Source organism: Daucus carota, chromosome 1, assembly GCF_001625215.2.
Source record: "Daucus carota subsp. sativus chromosome 1, DH1 v3.0, whole genome shotgun sequence".
In the NCBI taxonomy this organism is placed as follows: Eukaryota; Viridiplantae; Streptophyta; class Magnoliopsida; order Apiales; family Apiaceae; genus Daucus; species Daucus carota.
In genome coordinates, this window is record NC_030381.2 from 20,849,564 (window position 1) to 20,875,757 (window position 26,194).

At 33.1% G+C, this 26,194-nt stretch overlaps 3 protein-coding genes and 2 pseudogenes across 3 annotated transcripts; 1 reads left to right on the forward strand and 4 right to left on the reverse strand.

The window, feature by feature from the left end:
- The first annotated feature begins 3,769 nt into the window (after positions 1-3,769).
- On the forward strand, positions 3,770-10,390 carry LOC108218928 (linoleate 13S-lipoxygenase 2-1, chloroplastic-like; annotated as a pseudogene).
- A 1,171-nt stretch (positions 10,391-11,561) lies between these two features.
- Positions 11,562-12,438, reverse strand: LOC108218933 (fasciclin-like arabinogalactan protein 21). Its single transcript, XM_017392118.1, has one exon. It carries the CDS (start codon positions 12,432-12,434, stop codon positions 11,562-11,564), a length of 873 nt encoding a protein of 290 aa, XP_017247607.1. The 5' UTR covers positions 12,435-12,438.
- A 4,324-nt stretch (positions 12,439-16,762) lies between these two features.
- LOC108218942 (citrate-binding protein-like) lies at positions 16,763-17,725 on the reverse strand (annotated as a pseudogene).
- Positions 17,726-21,019: 3,294 nt separating this feature from the next.
- Positions 21,020-22,009, reverse strand: LOC108218949 (citrate-binding protein). Its single transcript, XM_017392142.2, has 2 exons — positions 21,717-22,009; positions 21,020-21,502 (listed from the first exon to the last, which is right to left on the reverse strand). The coding sequence occupies exons 1-2, from the start codon at positions 21,975-21,977 to the stop codon at positions 21,119-21,121; spliced, it is 645 nt and encodes a 214-aa protein (XP_017247631.1). The 5' UTR covers positions 21,978-22,009; the 3' UTR covers positions 21,020-21,118.
- A 2,018-nt stretch (positions 22,010-24,027) lies between these two features.
- LOC108218959 (citrate-binding protein) lies at positions 24,028-25,445 on the reverse strand. Its single transcript, XM_017392156.2, has 2 exons — positions 24,959-25,445; positions 24,028-24,732 (listed from the first exon to the last, which is right to left on the reverse strand). The coding sequence occupies exons 1-2, from the start codon at positions 25,217-25,219 to the stop codon at positions 24,346-24,348; spliced, it is 648 nt and encodes a 215-aa protein (XP_017247645.1). The 5' UTR covers positions 25,220-25,445; the 3' UTR covers positions 24,028-24,345.
- Between the last annotated feature and the right edge of the window lie 749 nt (positions 25,446-26,194).

Below are 26,194 nucleotides of genomic sequence, written 5' to 3' on the forward strand. Positions count from 1 at the left end.
TATATCTGTCTTGTAAAGTGTACAAAAAGTACATACTTCTAAATCCATGTGTATAGTATGTTTTTATTTTGTTATATACTTATATCGTGCTACATGTCATGCTCTGGTACTGCTACTTGGGTATCATATTTCAGTGACATGTTTGGTCCTTTCTATACCATGCATATTATTTTTATTTTTATCATAGTTTTCACAAATATTAAATCGAGGTGCATTCATATTTTGATTCTCATATTTGATCTTTTCATACGTATACATAGCTCTTATCATGTGAGAGAATTCATTTATATTTATTTATATTAACTGGCATATAACTGTGCGAAGCACGAACGGGTATATAATTCATAATTTATTATTTAAATATTAACATCATTTTATTAATATTTTAATATTAATGAGTTGAATTTTAATTAAATTATATTAATCAACTGATTATACGTTCTCATGTATTTTTCGGTTATTAATATGTGATGATTATTATTCAATTAATTTTATATCAGATTTTTCATATTTTGTATACCTTCGTATGTATAAAAAAAGATATTTAATTTGTAATAGATTAGAGTTAGTAAGGGTTACGTAATGATTATTGTTTGTATTGAAATAGAATACATTAGAGTTAAAAAAAAAAGTTATTGAAGGTTTTGTAAAAAAAAGATATTCAAAATTGAATATTTATAATTTTTTTTTAACATCATTATAAATTTTTTTATAAGATATTATATGAGAATGTATTGTCATGAGTGTTTTTAGTATTTAAAACTATTTAACAATGTAAGAGTAATAGACCTCTATATGTTGTAGACTTCTGATTTTAGGGGGAGAGTACCAAATCAAAAAATATAACTAAAAAGTTGGACTACAAATTATACTCATGTTGATTTATTATAATGTAGTATAGATGTGTCTATTTGTTTATTTAACTTATACATGCATTTAGTTGTAAGATTTTTATTAATATGTAAATGTATGTTTACTTCTTAATAACAATGACTCATGTATGAATGTGTTTCCTTGATTATGCGTGGTTCTTTTCATGAATTATTATTCATATAAATTTTGTTTTTATAATAAAATAAATGTCAAATCTCACGAAACTTGAATTTAACACTCTTAATATCACCGACAACAACTATTTGACATGGATCCTTGATGTTGAAATTTATCTTAATATTATGGGTCTTGGAGACATCATAAAGAATAGAAATGTGAAAAATGGACAAGAAAAAGTAAAGGCTATTCTTTCGTCATCACCTTCATAAAGGCTTGAAAATGCAGACTTGACTGTTTATGGTCCATCAAATTTTGGAAAGATCTAAAAGAGAGTTGCGATCACTAGAAAACTATGATACTTCTTAAAGCTTGCTACGATTGGCTACACTTGTGCTTGCAAGATTATAAAATTGTAACCGAGCACAATTCAGCAATGTTTAAAATCAGTCATCAACTTTCTTATCTGAGGGGTTTTCATCAGCTTTCATTTGTGAAAAACCCCAAACTCTTTTACTTGTTTTATTTTAATTATTTTTTTTAATAGTCTTCCTTTTTGGGAAGGACTTCAATCTTTTGATTAAGTGTGGTTTTTTTTCTAGATCTACATCATTGGAGCATCTGATTTACCTTTTTCTTCGATTCTACCAGATTCCACCAGAGTTTATCGGATTCAAGAGTTATTCGCATATCTTGTGGTTTTGACTATCATATCTAATTTATTTTTTTATTTGTTTTCAGTTTGCATTAATTTCGATTTTCAATTTGTATTTTCAAGTTGTTTTCTCTCTTTGGTGAGAGATTTGTTTTCACTTATTGATTGTACGAGGTCTTAATTTGATGATGAAATTTTGTAAAATTGTAGTTTTAGTTAATAACTCAAATGATAGCTCCATAAAGATATGCATGATGAAGTGGAAATACCCGTATCCAACGAGAATGAATGAAATGAGTATTTGTATTTGTATTTGTATATATATTATTTTGAAAATATCGTTTAACCGTGTTTTTATGAGAACAAACAATTGCAGCTTACTATTTATTGGACTCGATCATTGGTATATAAGTCGTATGACTTCTTATTATTAGATTACACCGTTTAAAAAAAAATCATATATACCATAAAATAACTTGTCGATTTTGTAAACACTTGGGCCATGCGTTCCACGACTAGACGTGAGCTCGGACAAAATAAGGTACATATATTTCCCCATTATTGAGGAAAGAAGGTCCCCATTTTCTTAGCTACATTTGCTCATACACTAGTCGGAGAAGGTCCACAAATTTGGAGCATTCTGAATGCAGGTGCTATAGCAGTCTGGGACCAATAGAAACCTGACAAGTTATACGAGGATTATGCATTCGTGGTTCATGGACTGACGATTTTAAGCCAATTAAATCTCGATTATTCTAGGATCTCCATCTCACAGTTATTCTTCTATATATAGAAAGTATAGAACCTCGGACTTGAACACATGCATTCATAGGATTTTTACTTTAAATATCAGCAGAATCATAAAGAAACACAAATATATATAGAAATGTTAAAGCCTCAATCAGTTCTTAATCAGCACTACTCTTCTTGCTTCTCCAACAAAGACCAGCTTCCATGGCACAATGCACCTTTTTCATCTCGCTCATTACCTCTAGTGACTAATCAACTTAACCGAAAAGATTATTACCCGAGCAACAAAAGTGAATGTTATGTTTGTGCAGCCGTAGCAAAACCTAGTAACTGTAATGACCCGGCATTGAATAACATTCAACTTACGGCCACAATTATTGTGGAAGCTGGTGCTACTGGTGTCCTGAGTTACTTATCAAAATTGGGTCGGGTTAAATCCGGAAGAGTGGGGGTCGAGCTTGTGGCTGCAAACAAATGCTCCGGTAAGTCTTTTTTGATCAAGTAACAGTACTGCTTTCATATGCGCTTGCTAACATGATGGACCAGTTACGTACCACTCATAGCTCCAACTGCATGCATTTTTACTGAAACCTCTAACAAACTCAATACGATTAAGTTTGCTAAAATATATTTGACACTTTGATCCATCCATGTTTTTATATCTTTAGTCATTCTCTACATATATTTAAAATTTCACAGAGAGAGACGAGAGTTAAGTATTTATGGATGGACATCTGAACATGGCAAAAGTGGGGTGCTCCCTGAATAATAAACCCTTGAAATGTTTTATATTTTATTCCAATGTGGGACCATTTTTCATTTGCTAATTTTCCATTTCTAAGGTTCTAATGGTGAATCATGTACTATCATTCATATTTAATTATTTGAAAAATAAGAAAATGATAAGTGATGAGTAAACTTGACTTATAATTTATTTAAAATTTTTAACAATTTTAGTTATAAGTTAATTGAGTGTTTGGTAATTTAGATTTATAAATGAAAAAAATATTAACATACAAGATAAATTTTATTAATAAATAAAATTTATTACATATTAAAGTTTTAAAAACTTCATAATAAAATACAAATCATTAAATAGAATAATTTCGATCTTCTGACTTCAAAAACACAAGAAAAACGAAAATGATGAAAATATAACTTACTTTATTTGCCAAACAGGCCCATTGTTTCCAGCTAAAGATATAGTCCTTCCTAATACAAGATGCATCTCTGGAGCCGGGGTCCTATGAAAAAATCCTTAAATATTACATCACTCCCTTTCAGTTTTTTTTATTACTTTTTATATTATTTGAAATTTATTTTAAGATATATATAAAATATAATTTATAATTTATTTTAAAAAATTTTTTTTATAAATATTATTATTTTATTCATAAAAATATTAAAATAGTTTATAAAATTGCATTTGTATATCAGTCTTATCAAGCATGTCATACAACCTAGGAGGATTAGAACAACTGGTATTCTGGTTGCATCTTTATTATTACTATAATTATAAAAATTTCTATTCATTTAACACATTATATTATAGGACCAACAGTGAAAAAAATAGTGTAAATAAGAAGGAAGTGATATTTACTCGAATAAATAAATATACGATTCTTAAAAATAAGACTTAAAAAGCGGGTCTCTAATATTATAGGGAAGGGTTAACATACTGTTGAAGCAGTTTTTTAATAAGTTGTCTTAAATTTTAGCTTAAGACCATAAATAAAAGCTAACTTGTTGGTTGGAGTTGCTCATCTTGATCACTGTGTCATTTTCCTGGGGACAAGTGATAATCATATTAATAGGGCTGTAAATGAGTTGATACGCTCGATAACCGCTCATTGTTCGGTTCAAAAAAAGCTCGGTTCGATTCATAAATGAGTCGATCTTGAGCACAATTTTAAGGTTCGTTTTATAAACGAGTTGAACTTGAGCACAGTAGAGTTTGACTCGATAGTTCGCAAACAAGTTCGAATTACGAGTTCGTGAACATGGTTCGTGAACTTGGCTCGTGAGCGTAGTTCGTGAACTAGCTCGTGAACATGGTTCATGAACTCGGCCCGTGAACATGGTTCGTGAACCTGACTCCTGAACATGGCTCGTGAGCGTGCCTCGTGAACATGGCTCGTGGGCGTAGTTATTATAAATTTATGATTCCTTAGAGCATAAATTAAAATATTGTTAGAATTTTAATTTATTTTTTTAATTAATTTAAATAACAAACAAGCTCGTAGCTAGCTCGTTAGCCAAGTTTATTAAACAAGCTCGTGAACAAAATTAATGAGCGGTTGGTGAACAAAAATTCGTGAGACATGTTCGTGGGCGTAAGTTAATGAGCGGTTCGTAAGCAAAAACTCGTGAGACTGCTCGTGAGACACGTTCGTGAGCGGTTCACGAGCTGTTCGTGAACAGAGTTATTCCTTAATGAGTCGATCCTCAAACAATATTTTTGGCTCGATCCGAGCTCGAGTTCGAGTTCTCTAAGTTTTTAAAAAATGATACACGAGCACTCTAGAGTTCGGCTCGGCTCATTTACACTCCTGAATTCATATATGGAAGTGTGGTCTGGCGTTTTTTTTCCTTGAAAATGGTTTTTTCTATAAAAATTGTTTTTAGGTGTTTGTTGAACATAGTGTGTTGAACTTGCTATATATTTACGGTTATTTAAAACTTGCATCTCTGGCATTAATATCTTCTATGTGAAGCGGTGTTGATTATAAAGAAAAAAGGATACTAAACCATCATGTGGTATTTTTATGGACAAAGAAGATGGTGAAAAGAGAAAAAGTATCCAGCAAGATGCTGAAGAAGGAAAAGGAGGATACACATGTACATTTAACGTGGAACACAGATTTGGGGATGTTGGCGCCGTCATTCTCAGAAATCAGAACAGTTAGGAGATTTTTGTCAAGGAGATCTATTTTGATGGTTATCCCGGTGGTAGGATTATTTTCAGCTGTGAATCATGGCTTCAACCAGATTCCAACAGAATTTTCTTCACAAACAAGGTCAGCTTATTCTCTAACGGTTTTTCTGGTGTCTACTCACGTTAACAACCAATTTTTAATTAGGTGAGGAATTTTCGCGAGCTCCAATGTCATTAACAATGATGGCGCTTTGTATGCAAAAAAGATAAACAATAAAAACTGTCACCTAAATAAAAATAATTGTTATTGTGTGCTCATTGACACACGCTAAAAAGACCTTCTTTTAATAGGATCCTTCTTTTAGCAGGAAGCTCTGTAGCTTGTAAGCTAGCCTTTATGTCATGAGTTATAAACTTGTTATCGGAAATGTGAAAATATGACTTGCAATTCTGTAACTTGCGGTATTGATTTAGTCTCTTTTGGGTCTGGAAAACAGTTTTTCAGTTATGTTGTTGCCTTGCCTGGTTTAGTTATTGTTAAAATTATCAGACAATTAATGTGAAATGCCCTGTACAGTCATACATACCATCCCAAACACCAAGTGGACTGTTAGATTACAGAAAAGATGAGTTGTCTGCTCTCAGAGGCAACCATGATGATGGGGAGCGAAAGTATGGTGAATCTATGACTATGATGTCTATAATGATCTCGGTGACCCTGATAAGAGTGAAGATTTGAAGAGAAAAGTTCTTGGTGGAAATCCAACATACCCTTATCCAAGGAGGTGTAGAACTGGCAGTCCAAGCTCCAAGAAAGGTATGTATGCATTTATCTGAAATTTAACATATTAAAGCTTCATTTAGAGGTGAGACCAGTGTTATCGAAAGCATTAAGCGCACCGAGGCGCAAAGCTCTCTGGAGCCTAGGCGCAAAGCGCAAAAGCGAGGCGCGCGCTTCTTTGAAGCTAGGCGCATGTTTTACAAATTTTTTTATTTATTATTTAGGATATATGTATATAGGTTTATAACATAATTTATACTTCATAATATATTAAATCACACTTTAAGCCAAAAATAACTTAATTTATCCTTTATAATATATTAAATGATACTTTTAGAGGGAAAAACAATCCTAAAATGAAATATTAAAATTCAAAATTTATGTTTCATAGGCAGAATTCAAGGCTTCCAGTTCCCAACTGGTAGATATTTTATCAATCATCTTCACCAAAATCATCTTCATCGAAGTCTTCATCTTTAAAATCCTGATCTGACTCTTCTTCATGTATTAAAGTGTTCTCTTCAAATTCAAACTCCTGTACTTCTTCTTCTTCGTCCTCATCTATTAAACGTCAAGGCCTCTTACCTTTGCTCTGTTTTGAACTTGAAGGATTGGGGTTATTTTGAACCCTATTAGACTTAGAGGCTGATTTTGATTGCGACCTGGAGTTATATGCAGGCTCTGTAGCACCTGAAGCTTTTTCAACTATTGACCAATTTAGTCCATCACCATCGGAGAAGATGAAAGCTGAGAGCCTGATATAGCTTTTTTATTTGGGCCTAAAATTCTTTTTTTTTTGTTATGGGTTAGTACTTTTAGGCCTTAAAAGTGTCCCAAAATTCTTTTTTTTTGTTATGGGTTAGTACTTTTGGGCCTTAAAAGTGGCCCAATAACATTAAATATCTTATTATGCGCTTAGCTTCGCTAAAGCGTGCTTTTCTACCGCTTCGTGCTTAAGCGCGCTTTTTGCTTCAAGGCTAAAAGCGTGCGCTTCATTGAAGTTGCTTTGCCTCGACATATATGAGGCGCTAAGGGTGTGGTTTGCTTCGCTTTGTGCCTAGGCGCTCGCCTAGGCTCGCTTTTCACAACACTGGGTGAGACATATTAAAAAAGTTCAAATATCTCTGTCATTGATTATAACCAACTATTTTGAGTACTTTCACATCTTTATGTGGTTAGGTAAAGACAACTTATTTCGCCAAATAGTGATGTGAAACTATGTGTTTCTGATCTTCGAGTAGATCATGTAGCACAGAAGTACAAAGTTTAATGTAATCTACTGTAAGTAGCTGATTCTAATGGATTTAATTCCTACTGAATGTGTTTGTGTGTGCAATGTACAGAAATTTTTTCAAATCCAAGGATAAAAGACAAAATATATGTTCCGAGGGATGAAAATTTCTCAGAGATGAAGCTATCAAGCTTCAATTCTGCCAAGCGGCATGCATTTATACCTGCGATAGAGAATATCCTTTTGAAAGAAGATGAACGAAGATTTTCAAGCTTTGCAGAGATAGACCAGCTTTTTGATGAAAATGATAATCTCTCTACAGAATGTAAAGAGACACCTTCCAAAATTTTGCCTGATCTAGGATCCTTTCTGCGTTTCAGGACTCCTGAATTACTTAACAGTACGATTTTAACCTTATCAAATAATTTAAAATATATGAAAGTGTGTATACTCAAATGTATACTACCTAGAGAACTCACCCTTTGAATATTGCAGAAGACAAATTTGCTTGGATGAAGGATGAAGAATTTGGTCGTCAAACACTTGCAGGAGTCAACCCTTGTACTATACAGTTAGTTAGGGTATACAAATCCTGCTGAAACATCATATCTTACCTATAATTAAACATGTGGACTTGGTGTATATGAAATTTGTATGTGTACTAATACCTCAAGTATTCTCTTGGTGATCATCTGAGAGGTGCATACAAGAATGAGAAAGTATTTGGAGTCTAAATTAATTATAAGATTTCTACATAATAAGTATGCATATGTAAACGTTAAGCCACTTGCAATATTTACAAAGAATTCGTGCAGGAATGGCCATTAAAAAGTAATCTTGCTCAAGAATACTATGGAGAACCAGAATCAGCAATCACCAAGGAATTACTGGAATCCATGATGGCTGAGTGCATGACGGTTGAGAAGGTAACTAACCTAAATAAGAGGCCACGCATGGTTAATAATCTAGTAATTCTTATGTGCCTTCAAAAAGAATCAACCAAGCATCACGTGTTCTATAAGTAGGCTTCTTTTTCTGGTGTTTACTGCATTCAGGCCATAGAAGAAAAAAGGCTTTTTGTTATAGATTACCATGATCTTATGTTGCCATTTGTGGAGAAAGTACGAAAGACAGGAGGGAGAAATCTCTATGGATCTAGGGCATTGTTCTTCCGAACTACTTCAGACACATTAAAACCGATGGCAATTGAGTTAGTTTGTCCACCATCCAGAGGAAAAGCCTAGTGGAAGGAGGCCTATACTCCGAGTACGCATGGTACAGCAGGCTGGCTATGGATGCTAGCCAAAGCTCAATTCCTGGCACTTGACTCTTGTTATCACCAGCTAATTAGCCATTGGTATGTAGGTCAATTCTACCAAACAGTTGCTCGTAGTATCTCGATGTTGTATTTGAGCATTTCTTTCTCTCGCTCTTAATTTTATACAGTCCAACTCATTTTTCTATCTAAATTATTTTGCTGATGCAGGCTAAGAACTCACTGTGTGGTAGAGCCTTATGTAATTGCAACAAATCGGCAACTTAGTTCAATGCATCCAATATATAGACTGCTAAAGCCTCACTTTAAAGACACAATGGCGATCAATGCTTTGGCTCGTGAAAGTCTTGTGAATGCAGGTGGGATAATCGAGTCAGCATTCTCACCAGGCAAGTATTCTTTGGAGATGAGCTCTGTTGCTTACAGGGACCTTTGGCGCTTTGATCAGGAAGGATTGCCAGCAGACCTTATTCGAAGGTACATGGCTTGAGCCCTGAATTTTCACTAGAGGGGTGAAAATTAAAAACTCTAGAATAAGATTTAGAAACTTAATTTGAAGAATTATCTCAAGTTAAGTTACTGAATAAAGTACCATGGCTTGAGCTTGAGCATATTGTTTTTATATATTTAGGGGAATGGCCGAGGAAGATCCGACCTCAGACACTGGTGTGAAGTTAACTATAGAAGATTATCCTTATGCCAGTGATGGTATAGTTATGTGGACGATCATTGGACAATGGGTGAATGCGTATGTCAATCACTATTATCCTGATGAAACTGACATCGAGTTTGACTATGAAATCAAAAACTGGTGGACAGAAATTCGAACTGTAGGCCACAGGGACAAAAAGGATGAAACATGGTGGCCTAAGCTAGATACTTCAGAGGACCTCACAGGAATCTTGACAACCATGATATGGATAGCATCAGGCCACCATGCTGCTGTAAACTTTGGACAATATGACTATGCAGCTTATTTTCCCAGTAGACCAACAATTGCTAGGGCCAAGATGCCCACAGAAGATCAAACAGATGAATCTTGGGAGGATTTTATATCGAGGCCAGAGGACATGATTTTGTCATGCTTCCCTACTTGTGATCAAGCTTGCATGGTGGTGGCGACTTTAAATGTGTTGTCTAAACATTCAGAAGATGAACAATATATAGGTGACAAACCAGAGGCATCCTGGGCTGAGAATGCAGTCATCAAGGCAGAATTTGAATTGTTCCGTGAAAGACTGATGGACCTTAACAAGATCATTGATGAAAGAAACAAGAAACTGAAGAACAGAAGCGGAGCTGGTGTAATTCCATATACCCTTTTGAAGACCACTTGTCAGGATAAATTGAAAGGGATGGGAGTTCCCAACAGTATCTCTATATGATTTTATACTATTTGAAGTCTATGCAATGTCTGTGAACTGAAAGAGCTTAGATATGAATCTTGGAATGCATTCATTCATATTGAGGCCCGGGGACGAGATTTTGGCATGCTTTCCAACGTACGTAGCAGAGTGGTTGCAACTTGGTATGTTGTCAAATCATTTGGAGGATGAAGAATGTATAGTAAGAAGCCAGAAGCCATCTTGGTTGAGTTTCAACTGGTCTGCAAGCTTCATGGAGCTGAAAATTTCATTCATGACAGAAAAGAGACAGAGCAATAAAATTGGAGGTGGGGGTAGTGGTCGTAAATGAAACTTTCTGATGGAGATATGGTAATTGTCGAGACTTGGCTAGAATTACAGTGTTAGTGTTCCAGTACATGATATATTATAGTGAAGACCAGTTTTACACGTGTTCTTTAAATAAGAGTTACAAGATGTACATACAGGATATTCCATGCTTCATAATTTTATAAAATTGTTTCCAATAAATAAATCTTTGGTATTAATATCTATTAGACATTAATAAAGTCTGAACTCTTTGTTTTCCCACTTCAATTCCTTTAATTCTGCCCTTTCACCTCCCATCAGTTATACTACCCCCTATATAATCAGGACTTGCAGCTGCAATACTCTCACTTGCATCCCTCCTCATTTTTCTTTGTACAATGGCCAACTCTTACAAGTTTCTTTTGAGGATCTTCCTTGCATCATATTTCATATCCACCATTGTGATGGCTCGGCCAATTCCTTACACAAACTCCACATTAGTAGCCCGACTAAAGCTTGACAATGAAGAGAGCTCAACCGCTTGCTGGGACTCCTTGTTTCAACTCCAATCGTGCACTAGCGAAGTCATCCTTTTCTTCCTCAATGGTGAAACCTACCTCGGCCAAAGCTGTTGTCGTGCCATCAGAATTATCGAACATGATTGCTGGCCTTCTATGCTTGGTTCACTTGGATTCACTTCCGAAGAAGGTGACATTCTACGTGGCTACTGTGATGCCTCAAACTCTACTGTCACCCCTCCACACAATACCAATGCCACTACAAATGTTTCCCATCATATTCTCCCTAAAGTTTTTCAGATTCCGTAATCTGTAACCATCTTATGGTCAATTATAATAAACTACAATTTTCCTTTTGTTATCTTACTGTAACTTGAGTTTATTGTCTATCATTGTTCTGTTTCTGAGGCTTTCCTTCGATTTTGTACTGATTATGCAACGGAATGAGATCCACAGCTTCTGATAAAATGTTTTGATTTTTTACTGTGATCGCGTTTTACAAATCCAAAAACTGCAAATGAATCCAAAAAGATTAAGCAAAAACCAAAACAAGCAACAAGCACTGGCCGATATATCAAATACCGATCGTTTTGCAGAACTATGAATTCACATTTCATCGAAATCGAAACAAGGACATTTCCCTCATCACTAACAACGCAGAGTAAACAATCTACAATCAGGACCTATCTTTCAACTCCAAGCAAGAAAACTACCAAGACATTGATCACATTCTATCGAATTTGAAAGAAGCGCAATTTCCACAATGAACAATTCGAAATCGTAAAGGAGTTGAACAATCAGGAAATTTTGTTTTACATACAAATTTTCGAGGCCTAAAAATCAGAACCGTGACGATCGATAAACTTTGAGAACCTTTCATGACGATCATGTACATTCCGTGCACGACGATGACGCCTGCCTTTGCTTCTCCCGACTTTACCGCGATTCTTCCTTTTCGAGCTCTTACTCCTACTCTCTGATCCGGACGGTGACGATATCGGTGGAGTAACTGATTCAGGTTCTGACCTCGGAGACATCATCTCCGGCGCCGGAGATGTCGCCGTAGAATCAAAATCAGCCGGCGTCTCAAAACTCATCGGAGACATCGCCGGAGAATTAAAACTGACCGGAGAAAACGACGGAGAAACAAATTCAGAACGAATCGACGCCTGAGGAGATAATTCACGGTGAAACTCAGGATCGCGAACCGGATCGTCAAGACCTAACTCGCCGGGAACAAGAATTCCGTCAAGTCCGTGAACAACGATCCTCGGTCCAACAAACAAATCCGGCAACGCGATCGCCACGCCGTCGACGACCGTATCGTTCACCGCATTCTGATTAACCAGCACGCTGTAATGCGTCAAGAGCGTATCGAGATAGCACACTCTCTGCAGATCCTCTATGGTGTGGCGGCCGTTGACGACGTGGTAGTAGAGCGTCTGAGTGTAGGCGGCGGCGGGAGAGATCATGTCGAGAGAGTAGAGAGTGGAGTCGAGCGGAGCGAAGAGAGTGAAGGAGGCGTTGGAGGCGGAGGAGGAGGAGAGGAGACGGTAGCGGAGATCGGAGGTGGAGATGGCGTTCCCGAAGAGATTGTAGTTGGAGATGCGGAGAGAGGTCTCGGTTGCGGCGAGCTGTTGTTCGAAGGAGAGAGAGATTGTGGGAGAGATGAGGGAGAGAACGAGGAGGAGAGAGAGAGGTGACATTGTGTTTTCACAGAGAGGAAGGGAGGGAGGGAGAGAGAGATAGTTTGTTAGAGGCTTTGTAGTTTTTGGATCTTGAAGTGGCGGGAAGGGAGTGGTGGTTTGGCCGTTGATTTCTGTTTTGATCCGACGGTTAGTGGGCTGTGTGCCAAAATACGGAGTGACATGATTCTGTTAGCTCGGATCACAACGATTATTTAAGTTGGGTCCGTTCCGACCTGCTTATAAATTTACCGACTATCGATGATTATCGATGTGTGACGAATCGAGTTTGAATATTTATACTATTATTTAAGTTAAAAAATATCAAATATCAAAATATTTATTTGACTATTATCACATAATTATTTATTAAATTTTTTTGTTATTTATATTAATATGGAAAAACTTATATATCATTATCTAATTAATAGAATTAAATTGCTAACAAAATTATTTATATTAATTTTTAAAACTCAAACAACTTGATTTATGAAGCAACTGTATAAAGTTTCTATCACATTGAAAATCTTTTCTATAAAACATCTTCACAAATAGTGAATATCAAAATATCAAAATTTGGTTATCATCACATAATTTTATTATTATTATTATCATATAGTTTTATTTTCATATATGTCAGGATTTTGTAATGTGACAGTTATTCTACCAATAAAAAAAATGGGCAAAAAATTATTCATTTTAATATTAAAATTCTAATAATTTAATGGGTTTGTCTGGTATGTGCGCATGATTACATGATAAGCGCAGAATTTTATATGTTTGGTAAATATTGATTGGTGTGGTGGTTGTATATACGCAGGGGGAGTCCATCATTATTAAGATATGAGAGCCAATAAAAACCGCGCTTACCATGTGTACATGGGCATGTACTAGAAAAATCGTAATTTAATATAGAAACAACTCTGGTATATATAATCAGGTTTTAGAAGTCAAATAAATAAGGTGTCTATATTAATACTATTAGCCATTCATATTATCTAAACTCTTTATTAATAAGTGAAATTCTTTTCCATGTAAAATCAGAATTACTAATGTGGAATTAAAATTCGGTCATCGAATACATTATTTTTATTTAATAATTATTATTGCACTCATAAAAAACCTACAGACTGGTCAAGATTTTGTATTCAAAACAATGATCCCACAAACAAAATTATATCGCAACAAAATTATACGTGTTGATTTTATAAATCAAACAATTTAATTCACAAAATAATTAATAAATCTAGGGCTTTTTTCATAAATAACCAAGTTTAAAAGAATTTTTGCAAAAATACTGTCACTTTTTAATACGAATTGCAAAAATACTATGTTCAAAAAAATATTTGCAAAAGTACTGTGGTTGCATTTGCAACCATATTTGTAACTGCTAGCAACACTATATGCAACCACAAATGCAACTTTGAAAAAATATGCTGAAAATTATATTTAATTGCAATATAAGGTGCAAGTAGTTGCATATGACGAAAAATGAATGCTAGTATTAGTATCACAAAATAACCACATAGCATGCAACTACTATGTATTAGTATTTTTTATTTTTTTTTACCGGATAGTTTATGATCCATCAAATATGAGTCGGATATGATCCACTAACATCAAATATCATTATTATTTCAGTTGTTTAAATAATTATCATTTAGTCTAAGTAAACATAATATTATAAAGTATAATAAGTTTAAATTAAAACTTATAGTTATACGTTGGTATATATCATTTATTAAATATATATATGAAGATAATAAGTATGATCACATTAAATAAACCATATTTTATGAAGATATATAAACTTAAATAAGATATTACAATTTTATAAAATGATGACTATTTACTTTCAAATATAATGGTGTTAAAATATAATATGTATATGATTTTGAATCGAATATGAACCGTGGATCATATTCGGTTATTCGGATAGGATCATATTATGAAAAATTATATGAGACCGAATCTGAGCGGGTATAGGTGTGCTCGTATCCGAGATCATATATTATACGAGCTTAATTTTTCCGTCAAGTTTGGATCGTTTTCAAGACGGATATAAGACACGTATCATATTTTCGAGCCGGATATATATATGAGCCGACACACCGGATAGTCCGTATCGATTTACAGCCCCAGATCTAAAGCACTATTTCCTTTATTGCGTCTTGCATCCAACTATAAGAACTCCAACTAATATTACGCATAATATTTATGTACTAAATATGTAAAATAATTAAAAATTTTAAATTTTTAATAAATAATTATAAATTTTTAATTTTTTTAAAAATTAAATATTCTACTGGCGGTCGATTTTTTTTGTTGATCTATGTTGAATAGATTCTTCATTTCTTATTTGAAAATCATCAGCGATACCTTGTTCTTTTTTTTATTAAATTATCATCGGCGATATCTTCCCATCTACATTAACTCTTAACAATTATTCCCTCTGTTCTATCAGGTTTTTTGCGCTACTTTTTGACACGCATATTGAGACTCCTTTAAAGTATACTTGCATAATATTTATATATTTTAAAAATTTCTGAAAAAAAGTTTGACGTTTAAACTTTTATTTAAGAAAAGAAAAAATTAAAAAAAACGTTATAAAATTATACTTTACAGGAGTCTCAAAATGCATGTAAACAGTGTACATAAACAGGACGGAGGGGGTATTTGATATCGAATATATTTTGTTAGTGCTGAGTATTTCAAAATATTTAGATATTATTGATCAATAATAATTTCATGAGGATAGCCTTTAACCTAAATTAATTATAACAATTTTTGCAACTTTCTTATTTAAAAAAATTAAAAATTATCTTTTATAACATGCTTGTCACACAATCATGAGCTAAATATTCATTATTTAAAACCTCACGACAGATTTAAACGAGTACGACCCCTACAAAACCTCAAATCAATTGAGATGTACGTGGTTAGTATGTCCAGACACAAGTGTGTAGTTCCACACATATTCAAACATAAGTGTAATGTCTCTTTCAATTTTATCAGATCTGGTCTTCTGAATTAGCCGAAGTATTCTAACTAGCCTTATATATATATATACCTATAACCTATTAAACCGGAAATCATCGATAAGTCCTTATCACTAGAGTAACTTATTACCCAAAATTATGTATTTGAAAAAAACATGACAATACAAATAATTAAAGAAAGGGAAAATAAAATTTTTTGCCACTCAACTTATTGTACTTTTGGAAACTTACCACCCAATTAATTTTTTTTTCCTTTTACTCACTGATGTTAGGTTTGGTTTTATTTTTATCCACCAACTTAGGTTCGGATTTGATTACTAGAATTATGATAATTTTTTTTGTTACTAAACTTATTGCGTCTTTTGAAACTAACAACTCAACTATAATTTTTTTAATTTTACTCACTAATGTTAGGTTTAGCTTTTTTTTTTTTTTGTCACTGAAGTTAAGTTCTGATTTGATTATTAGCATTACATTTTATGTGTAGCATAATTAAAATATATTGGTAGTCTGTAATGTTTTGATGATTTGATATATGTTTGTATCTTTATATGTAATACTTTTTATGTCTTCAATGACGTTTACCTTGGGTGATAAGAATTTTACACGCATTTTTTTGGCGTTTAAAAAATGTAGTTTCATAAATAATTATTTTCCTTCCAAATGAAAATTCAGCATTTAACTTTTTACACACAAAAAATCACGAAAATAAGTTATGAAACTATGTTTATAAGAGTCTTAAATACGTGCTAAGCAGTAGAAAAAACTGTAAACTAATGAGATGAACGGAGGGAGTAATAATAACATAAAGTAATATTGCATTATAGAGGACAATCATCGAAAATTAAGTTTTCCTCTCTATTTATTTATCTTGAAAATTGTAATAAGATTTATTAAAATTTTTGAAGATAGATTTAGAAGAGATCTTAGACTGAGTTAGTCGATTGAAACTTTAATAGCGAAAGATGATGCATCATATCACTCAAATACACTTTATCTTATGAGAGATGGTGAATCGTTTGAAGTCATTAATTTATCTTCATGATTTATTGAATTTTTAGAATTCTAATTACGATTTTTCCTGATTTTAATTTTTCATCGACTCATTTTATATTACTGTTGCTATATATAAAGATATAAACATGCGACACAACATCAAAATATACGTACATACTATCACTATTTATAAATGATGCTACAAAAAAAAATTATTATAATGCTAGTAATCAAATCCGAACCTAAGTTGGTGGCTAAAAATAAAACCAAACCTAACATTAGTGAGTAAAAGGAAAAACAAATTAGTTGGGTGGTAAGTTTCTAAAAACACGATAAGTTGAGTGGCAAAAAAATCTATTTTCCCTTAAAGAAATTAAGTACATTGTCTGAAAACTCTGATATCCAACGAGACTCCATGCGAGCTAAATCACGGTCTTGAGCATAAGCACCAAACTTGAAGTAATGCGATGTCCCACCACGGCCCTCCACCTCCAACTTGAGTTCTCTGTCTATGTATACCTTAGGCTATCCGGATTGACGCTGTGTATAACATTTAACCGGAACCATCTGTTGTAGATATTTGGAACCACCACACTGTAGTTATAATGCATGAGCAAACCATTGTAAACTCTGAGCATTAGAGAGGTGGCAAAAGGTGAGCTACCTCCAAACACTTGCATTATGCCCACTCCTGATGTTCCTTTAGGAACGTACGCATCTCCTTGAAATTGCCACACTCCTGACGTGTAATTGTATCCCAGCCGTAACATTAAAAAAAGCAATTGTTATGCGTGTTGATTATGTTGTATAACATAATTTTTAGCTTGTTGGATGTTTAAAAATATTGTAGATCGAACAAAAAAAATTAAAAATGAAATCGTTAGATTATATTTTGTCCAATTTTGAAGATGAGAACTTGAAGAGTAATTCACTGAAATGAGTACTCCGAGGAACTTTATTTTAATTGCACATACTTAAAGAGCAATGATCTCTTTGTGACTTTGTCAGATGGTATCGTACCTATCAATGACAGTTTAGGATTTGGTACGTACCTGTATAGCGATTTCAGTCCTGGGACTGGTTGTGCTAGTTATAAAATGAGGTTTATCGTTGGCAAAAACCCATAACTTGTGCACTCCATTGACGAAGCTGTACCTTTGATTGATTGGCTGTGTTGTATGGTTTCTGAATGTGGTAAAACGACGTGTTAAATGGCAAAGAAATGAATCCTTTGGTGGGGGGATAGCCATCATTCCCAGTGGCTAAGAGCACTAGAAGCTGAGACAGAACAATGTAGATGATAGCTAAACATTTCATTTTCTTATTTCTTTACAATGGTTATTTGGTTCCAATAGCTGAGCCATAGAGAGTATATAGAAAGATATAAAAGAGGTGTTTAACATTTGGAAAATGCTTGGTGCACATAATTGTGTACAAAAACATGTACATAATGACAAGTGGCAGATTTTAATTGGATGGCCCCCCTGCATTTACACCAACCACCCCAATTAAAATCCACCACATCACTTGCCACATCATTATGTACAAATTTTCTGTACACAATTATGTGCACCTAGCACTACTCTTAACATTTTGCAGTGGAGAATATTGGGTAATGCTACGTCCACAGAAAACGCTACAGAAAAGAATTACAGAATGATCTGGCAGCATGAGTTGGACGGAACATTCAATACTTTGTCTGCCACTTACCTAATTATCACTTTTGTTCCTTTCATTTTGATACACTTTATGTTTATGGTATCTTTTATTTTTGTTGTCTTCTAATATTTTATTTTTTAAGTAATTGCTAATTTCATATATTAAATTTTCAAATTTATACATATCATTTTAAATTTCCTATTTGAATAACCCATATTTACACAAACATATGTATTTGTATAATATAATTAATGAAAATGGAGAGTCTAACTTAAACATTTCGCATGTGATTTTTTAAAATAACTGAAATAATTTTTAAAAAATTTAATTTATGCATTTCACTTTCTAATTTTATAGCTTTTTCTTTTTAATTACTTATGTCACTTCTTTTTAGTTGTATTACATTTTTTTTTCTAATGTATTTCTGTCACTTATATTTTCAACTCGCTATTTTCATCATATTTTTCAACTAATTTTTCAACTAATTTTTCAATTGGCCCATTTCATAATATTTTCTAACTGATTTTATGAATTTGATATATTTAAATTAGTAATTTCAATCAAAACATAAATATTATAAATAATTGAAAATATAAGTGGCAGCATTGAAAAATAGAGTAACAAAAACTATAAAGGTGATTACATATAAAAAGTAAAAGAAATAATTAAAAAACCCTCACATATTATATATATAAAGTTATCAATTCTACATCAAAATATTATACAGTTAAAATAACTGACTAATGATTAAAAAAAGATAATAAAAGTTAAAAGGTGAAATACATAAAGAAGAAAATAAAATAGAAAATGAGTATATAATTCACATAAATTAAATTCTTTTGAAATTGTTTTAGTTTTTGAAAAAATATATTTATACACTCTGCATTTTCATTAGTTATATTATACAAATACATATGTTTATGTAAATATGGGTTATTCAAATAAGAAATTTAAAATGATATGTATAAATTTGAAAATTTAATATATGAAATTAGTAATTACTCAAAAAATAATTATTGCTCCCTCCCTTCTTAAATATTTGTTTTTCTAGAGTTTTTTTCTTGTTCCAAAATATTTGCACTTTTAGAATATGTGTTGACTTCATCACATGTGCATTTAATATAATTAGATTTCCAATACAATCTAAACACATTGATACCTCAAAAATCTTATCACTTGTCATGTTAAACGTGAAATTATCATTAATACAATAAAAAAACATTGGAATTTCATTAATATGTGTATTGACTTGCTTGATTACAATGCATTTAACATGATAATTATGTGTTATTTAGAGTAGTAATTGTTGATATTGATCTGTGTGCTATTTTTTAGAAAAACAAATATTTAAGAACGGAGGGAGTAGAAGATAGCACAAATAAAAGATACTCCCTATTTTTCATGTACATTTTCAAAATATTTTTTTCCTTATTTTACATGTCCATTTTCAAAATATTTTTTTCCCTATTTACATGTCCATTTATACTTTCAAAACTAATTCAATGATAGTTTTTCAAATATATCCCCATAATTTCAATTTTCAAGATTTGACTTATTAAAAACTTGGTTAAATTCATGTTTTCAAGACATAAAGTAGAAGCATTGCACCATTTACAAGATATTAATTAGAGGTATTTAATGGAAAAGTTTATACAATCAATTATTCCTTTGGTATGTGTTTTTTCTCCAAAATGGACATGTAAAAGGGGGGACGGAGGGAGTAACATAAAGTGTATGAAAATAAAAGATAATAGAATGATATTTAGGTTGGTGGCCGACAAGGTATTGAATGACTCCTTCTGACTCATACTGCCAGGTCATTCCGTAACTTTTTTCTGTGGATGTAGCATTACTCGAGAATATTATGGTGTTCTCACGACCGTTTTAGATGGAATTGTTTGTACTATTGTTTAACTTTGTGTTTAGTTAGAAGTGGTAGTTAAATTGAAATATTTTATAAAATTTGTTTAATTTATAAGTCATTTTATTATAATGATTTTAGTTATGTGTGGATTGATTATATTTTAAAAATGATATTATTATTCTAATTTGTTATAAATGCGAAAATCAGAAGACCGAATAAATTATAAATAATTCTTGTCAGATTTTTTTTACACAAGCTTTACAATTTTTATTAAGAATATGTCTTAATTTATTTATTTTTTGAAAAGAATATGTTTTAATTATTTTAAACTAAGAATTTTAGCCCGTAGAGGATGCTCTAAAGCAATATTCGTCCTACGAGAATCCTCACCATATTCAGTTTACCATATCTTCAGCTAGATACAAACCGCTCCCTCCACAAATATTAATCAATTTTAAACTTTTCTGAATTCTAATTAAAAATCAAATATATTATGTATATTAATTCAAGTTCTAGGGTCCATAAAATATTAGAGTATAATGATTGAAGACTATAATATTATTTTTAATTGAATTGAAAAATTATTATTGTTCCATCTTATACTTGGATTTCATAAAAAAATTCAATCAAATGATGATGTATATGACAACAATATGTGACAAGAAGAGAAGTCGCCGATTGTGTTTTCTTGTAATCTTTTCTCAAAAAAAAAAAAAGAAGTAGTGGTCGTGTACAGAATTGTGTATAAAAGATTGTACATAATGACATGGTAATTGATTTAAGATATTTTAATTGAGATTGTTGATGTGAATACAGGATTTATTTTAATTAAAACTCAATACTTGTCATTATGTACAAAATTTTGTAAATAATTCTGTACTTCAAGCATTTTCCAAAAAATTAATTATCCATAATTGGCATTTTCCAAAAAATTAATTATCCATAATTGGTATTTTTGGTATTACTCAACTTAAAGGTGACAATGATATCTAGTTTTGCTTGTAAGTTGGTTTTTTTTTTTAACTAGGTTTCATGGAAGTTTAAAATTATTTGAGCAATTACCGAATGAGTGAAACAAAGAGGCCTAGGATGAAGATCCCATCTGAGACATTCGAATAACAGAACAAAATGCATTACACAATACACAGATGGCTACATATATAAGTATAACGCAACAATTTGAGCATTCAGATGTGCTTTAAAACTTGGATATTCTTCCACCGGGACTCCATGCGAAATGAATCACTATTTTGTGCATAAACGCCGCATTTGAAAGCATGAGAGTGTCCCCCGCGACCATCTGCTGTCAACTTGAGCTTTCCATCTATGTACACCATTACTTTAGCCGCCTCGACGTGGTGCACAACATTTAGATGGAACCATCGATTGTAGATGTTGCCAACCAAGACAGTGTGTTGATAGTACATGAGCGCGCCATCGTAAACTCTGAGCATGAGGGTTGTGGCATGAGGTGCAGCCCCGAATACTTGCATTATGCACACTCCTGTGGTTCCTTTTGGAATGTACGCGTCTGCTGCAAATTCCCATACTCCTGAGGAGTAACCATACCCCTGATATCAAATTTTTACAAACAATAAGGCTGTGTTCACTTGGATGGAATGGAATAACATATATGTGAAGTACTAGAATTGACTTTGGAAATATAATTTTGCGTTGAAGTTGAAGTGGACAACTAAATTGAAACAGATTTTATTCTTAAAAGTGGACATGTAAATTGAAACGGGGGAGTACCTAATATGACTCGTGTTAGTAAAGACCACTTACTTGGATAGCAATCTCAGTCCTCGGCTTTGTGTGGCTAGTTGTGGTGTGAGGTTTATCATTGGCAAAAACCCATAATTTGTGGACTCCGTTCTTGAAGCTGTACCGCTGATTCTCTTGCTTGTCGTATGGCTTTTGAATGTGGTAAACAGATGTATTGAATGGCAAAGAAACGAATCCTTTTGTGGGATCATATGCTGTCAGGACTCGGAACATTAGAAACTGAGATAGTCCAAAGCAGAGCTTAGCTAGAAAAGATGTCATCTCTTGATTCTTGTTTATTAATGAGAAACTGGTCGAGCTCTCAAGTACCTCTACAAATCAGCTCATGCCGATTGCAGAATTTATAGAGATTTTCTGAATCAGTCGGATTAACTGCACACCATACCTTCTGTATTTTAAAGTAAAACGACGTCGTACCCCTACCGTGACGCGTATATTTTATTCATTTTCCAAATAAATAAACATTTTTAAAAGAAAAAATAGGGTTAAAACCGACCGTAAGCCAGTCGATTTTGTCTTCAGAAAGAAAACGACACGGTTTGTGTCTAACAAATTATTAAAAAAACACAAACACTAAACCGACCGATAGGTTGGTCAGTGATGACTAGGGCACGTCAACTCTAAAACCAACCACTTGTAGTTCAGTCGGTTAAAATAAGGGAACGACGTCGTTCTGGTTAAAATCGACCGATTGTTGACGGTCAATTTTATCCCGACACTTTTTATATGCCGGTCAGTTTTAGACGATCGGTTTCGCCCTATTTTTTTTAATGAAAGCGAAGATGAAAAAAATAAAGAGGTTAGAGTTTTCCATCGGAGAAGACAAAGGACAAGACAAAAGAGGAGTCAGCTTTTCAAATCCTAGTTTTTTCTTATAAAAATGTTAAGTATAATAATATAATTTTTCATTTCATTTCCGGATTACAACCAAACAAATAATACAATTCATTATTATTCATTTCATTTTTTTTCATTTCCCTTTTTAGAGCAAGTCCAACACTATGCTAAGAGGTTCCCTAAAAATATTATAAAATAATATGTCTTAGTGATTTAGCACAAGATTTAGCACATGAGCTCCAATACTACTCCCTATATCCATTCCCTATTATTATAATAATATTAAATAGTGGAGGAGAGAGGGAAAAAAGAGAGAGGGAAATGATGTGGAGAAGAGAGGGAAATGAATATTTTAATGATAAAAATAGTTTAGAAGTGGCTAGCATATTCTAAAAATAGGGAAGGGGAGGCTTGTGCTAGTGATTTAGCACATCACTAGCATAGTGTTGGAGTGCAATTTTATCCCATATTCCCTATTTTTGGATTTAAGACTTGATTTAGCACACCTATTGGACTTGCTCTTAAATCTCATTTCGTTTTCTGAGTCAAACTAAACGGTCTCTAAGTCTGTTTGGATATATTTTGATAGAGTTAATGCTTTCCAGAAACCAGTCCAACTGTGTCTGAAGGTCCGAAGAAGGTGTAATTTTACTGTTTTGCATACGGTATCATTTGTAGTTTATATATTTTGATAACTGATTATTTTTGTCGGTAGATCAGTACAAGTCGTTGTAGATTGTTACGTTTTTACTATTCTGACAAAAAAATGATTATTATTACTTTTGTCTAAAACTCGTTGGTAGCTACTGAAACTTGATTTACTTATGCACTATCACTTATTTCCTATTAATCCAACTTTTTTTTCATAATTATTTTGTCTAAAATGATAATTTTATTTTGAATAGCCTCAATATTACATTGAACATCTCATAGCGTTTTATCTAATAATAATAACAAAAGAAAATAATTCTTACACGTTATTGTCATTTCATCGTTACCGCATGCATACTAATAAATAATTAAATAAGATTTTTAAATAACATTTCCGTTACTTCAACTCAAATCAAATAATAATAATAATTTAGTAGTCTATTTAATTGTCACTTGCATTTGTCTATAAATAATAAAATTTACTTAACTTATTTAATATTATTAAATAATAAATATGTATACAAATCGACTTTATTGATTACGGGAGAGGGAGGGAGATTTAATAATGTAAATGACAACAACAACATGTGACAAGAAGAGACGCGGGCCATTGTCTTTTCTTGTAATCTTTTCTCATAAAAAAAAAAATATTATCCAAAATTTGTATTTTAGGTAACTTTTGCAACTTAAAGGTGACAACGATATCTAGTTGTCCTTCTAAGTTGGTTTTTTAAACTAGGTTTCATGCAAGTTTGAAATTATTTGAGCAATTACCGAATGAGTCAAAAAAAAGAGGACTACGATGAAGATCCCATCTAAGACATTCAAACAACAGAACAAAATGCATTACACAATACACAGATGGCTATATATACAAGTAGGGTTTTGGTTCCAGACAACCATTTGGCAGGGGTCTAATCTAACACACAGTTCTATTATCATCAGATCTGTATTTCAAGGGTCGCGGAAAAAAAAAGTTCACATCTGTATTTCAAGGGTCGCGGAAAAGAAAAGTTCCGATCCGAGAAAGATTACAGCAGATAGTTAAAAAAAAAAAGTTTCAATCCAAACCCTTGAAATACAGATATGATATTGTCCTGACAAATGGACCCGTACAAGTATAACACAACAATTTGAGTAATCAGATGTGCTTTAGAACTTGGATATTCTTCCACCGGGACTCCATGCGAAATGAATCACCGGTTTGTGCATAAACGCCGCATTTGAAAGCATGAGAGTGTCCCCCGCGACCATCTGCTGTCAACTTGAGCAGTCCATCTATGTACACCATTACTTTAGCCGCCTCGACGTAATGCACAACATTTAGATGGAACCATCGATTGTAGATGTTGCCAACCAAGACAGTGTCTTGATAGTACATGAGCGCGCCATCGTAAACTCTGAGCATGAGAGTTGAGGCATGTGGTGCAGTTGCCCCGAATACTTGCATTATGCACACTCCTGTGGTTCCTTTTGGAACGTACGCGTCTGCTGCAAATTCCCATACTCCTGAGGAGTAACCGTACCCCTGATATCAAATTTTTACAAACAATATTAAGGTTGTGTTCACGTGGATGGAATGAAATAACATATAAATAAGATATATGTGAAGTAGAATTGACTTTGAAAATATAATTTTGCATTGAAGTTGAAGTGGACAACTAAACTGAAACAAATTTAATTCTTAAAAATGGACATGTAAATTGAAACGGAGGGAGTACCTAATAGGACTCGTGTTAGTAAAGATCACTTACTTGGATAGCAATCTCAGTCCTCGGCTTTGTGTGGCTAGTTGTGGTGTGAGGTTTATCATTGGCAAAAACCCATAATTTGTGGACTCCGTTCTTGAAGCTGTATCGTTGATTTTCTTGCTTGTCGTATGGCTTTTGAATGTGGTAAACAGATGTGTTGAATGGCAAAGAAACGAATCCTTTTGTGGGATCATATGCTGTCAGGACTTGGAACATCAGAAACTGAGATAGTCCAAAGCAGAGCTTAGCTAGAAAAGATGTCATCTCTTGATTCTTGTTTATTAATGAGAAACTAGTCGAGCTCTCAAGTGCCTCTACAAATCAGCTCATGCCGATTGCAGAATTTATAGAGATTTTCTGAATCATTCTGATTAACAGATCGTGTGTACACCATACCTTCTCAACCTATGCAGAATTTCAGAAACAATCGACGGAGGAGTCCCGTGTAGACAATTCAACTTTTGTAGACGGAAGATAACTTCCGTAATTTCTCACAGTCCATCCAGAAGTGTAGTACTAAATTTACATTGGAATAGCAGCCAATGTGAACTTTCTAACACTTCAGTCCGTTTGGAAGACGCCTCATATGATTCATCCGGATCATAAGGTGCCCACATTTTTATCTAAGAATAGAATTTTGTTCTTTGAAACAGGTCCTCAAGTTTAAATATTAACAAAGAGATTATGATTTTATAATGCTGACAAGAAAAGAGTTATGCGTTATTTAGAAGAATATTTCTTCATTAAGTAAAGTACATATTCACAAGGTTCATAATTTACATCAATTTTTACTCACGAAATTGCAAGAGGGTCCAACTGGAGAAAATTGCAGAACAGTTTTTTAGTCATCTTTTTAATGTGAGGCCATCTATATGCATAATTTTAGACAAAAAAATAAAATAAAATTTGATCTGGTGCATTGTGCAATATATAGCCTGTCGACTTCATCAATATAGGGCATTTTTTCAGGAAAAAAATACACTTGATTCTTTCTAGAGTTTCAGCTGTTGTCGATACCAATTTGCCCTTGACATAGAAAGGTGGAGATGACGGAGAATATTCTGAGTTTTACGTATACAAATGGACATCTTTATTCATCCCTCCCACAATCCTCATGGTCTTAAACATAATGGGTCATTGTTCATATATTCCCCTTCCTCAAAGGTTTACACTGACAATTAATCATTATAGTCAACCTCATTGGTGCAAGTTAGTAAATTTTAGTGAAACAAATGAGGC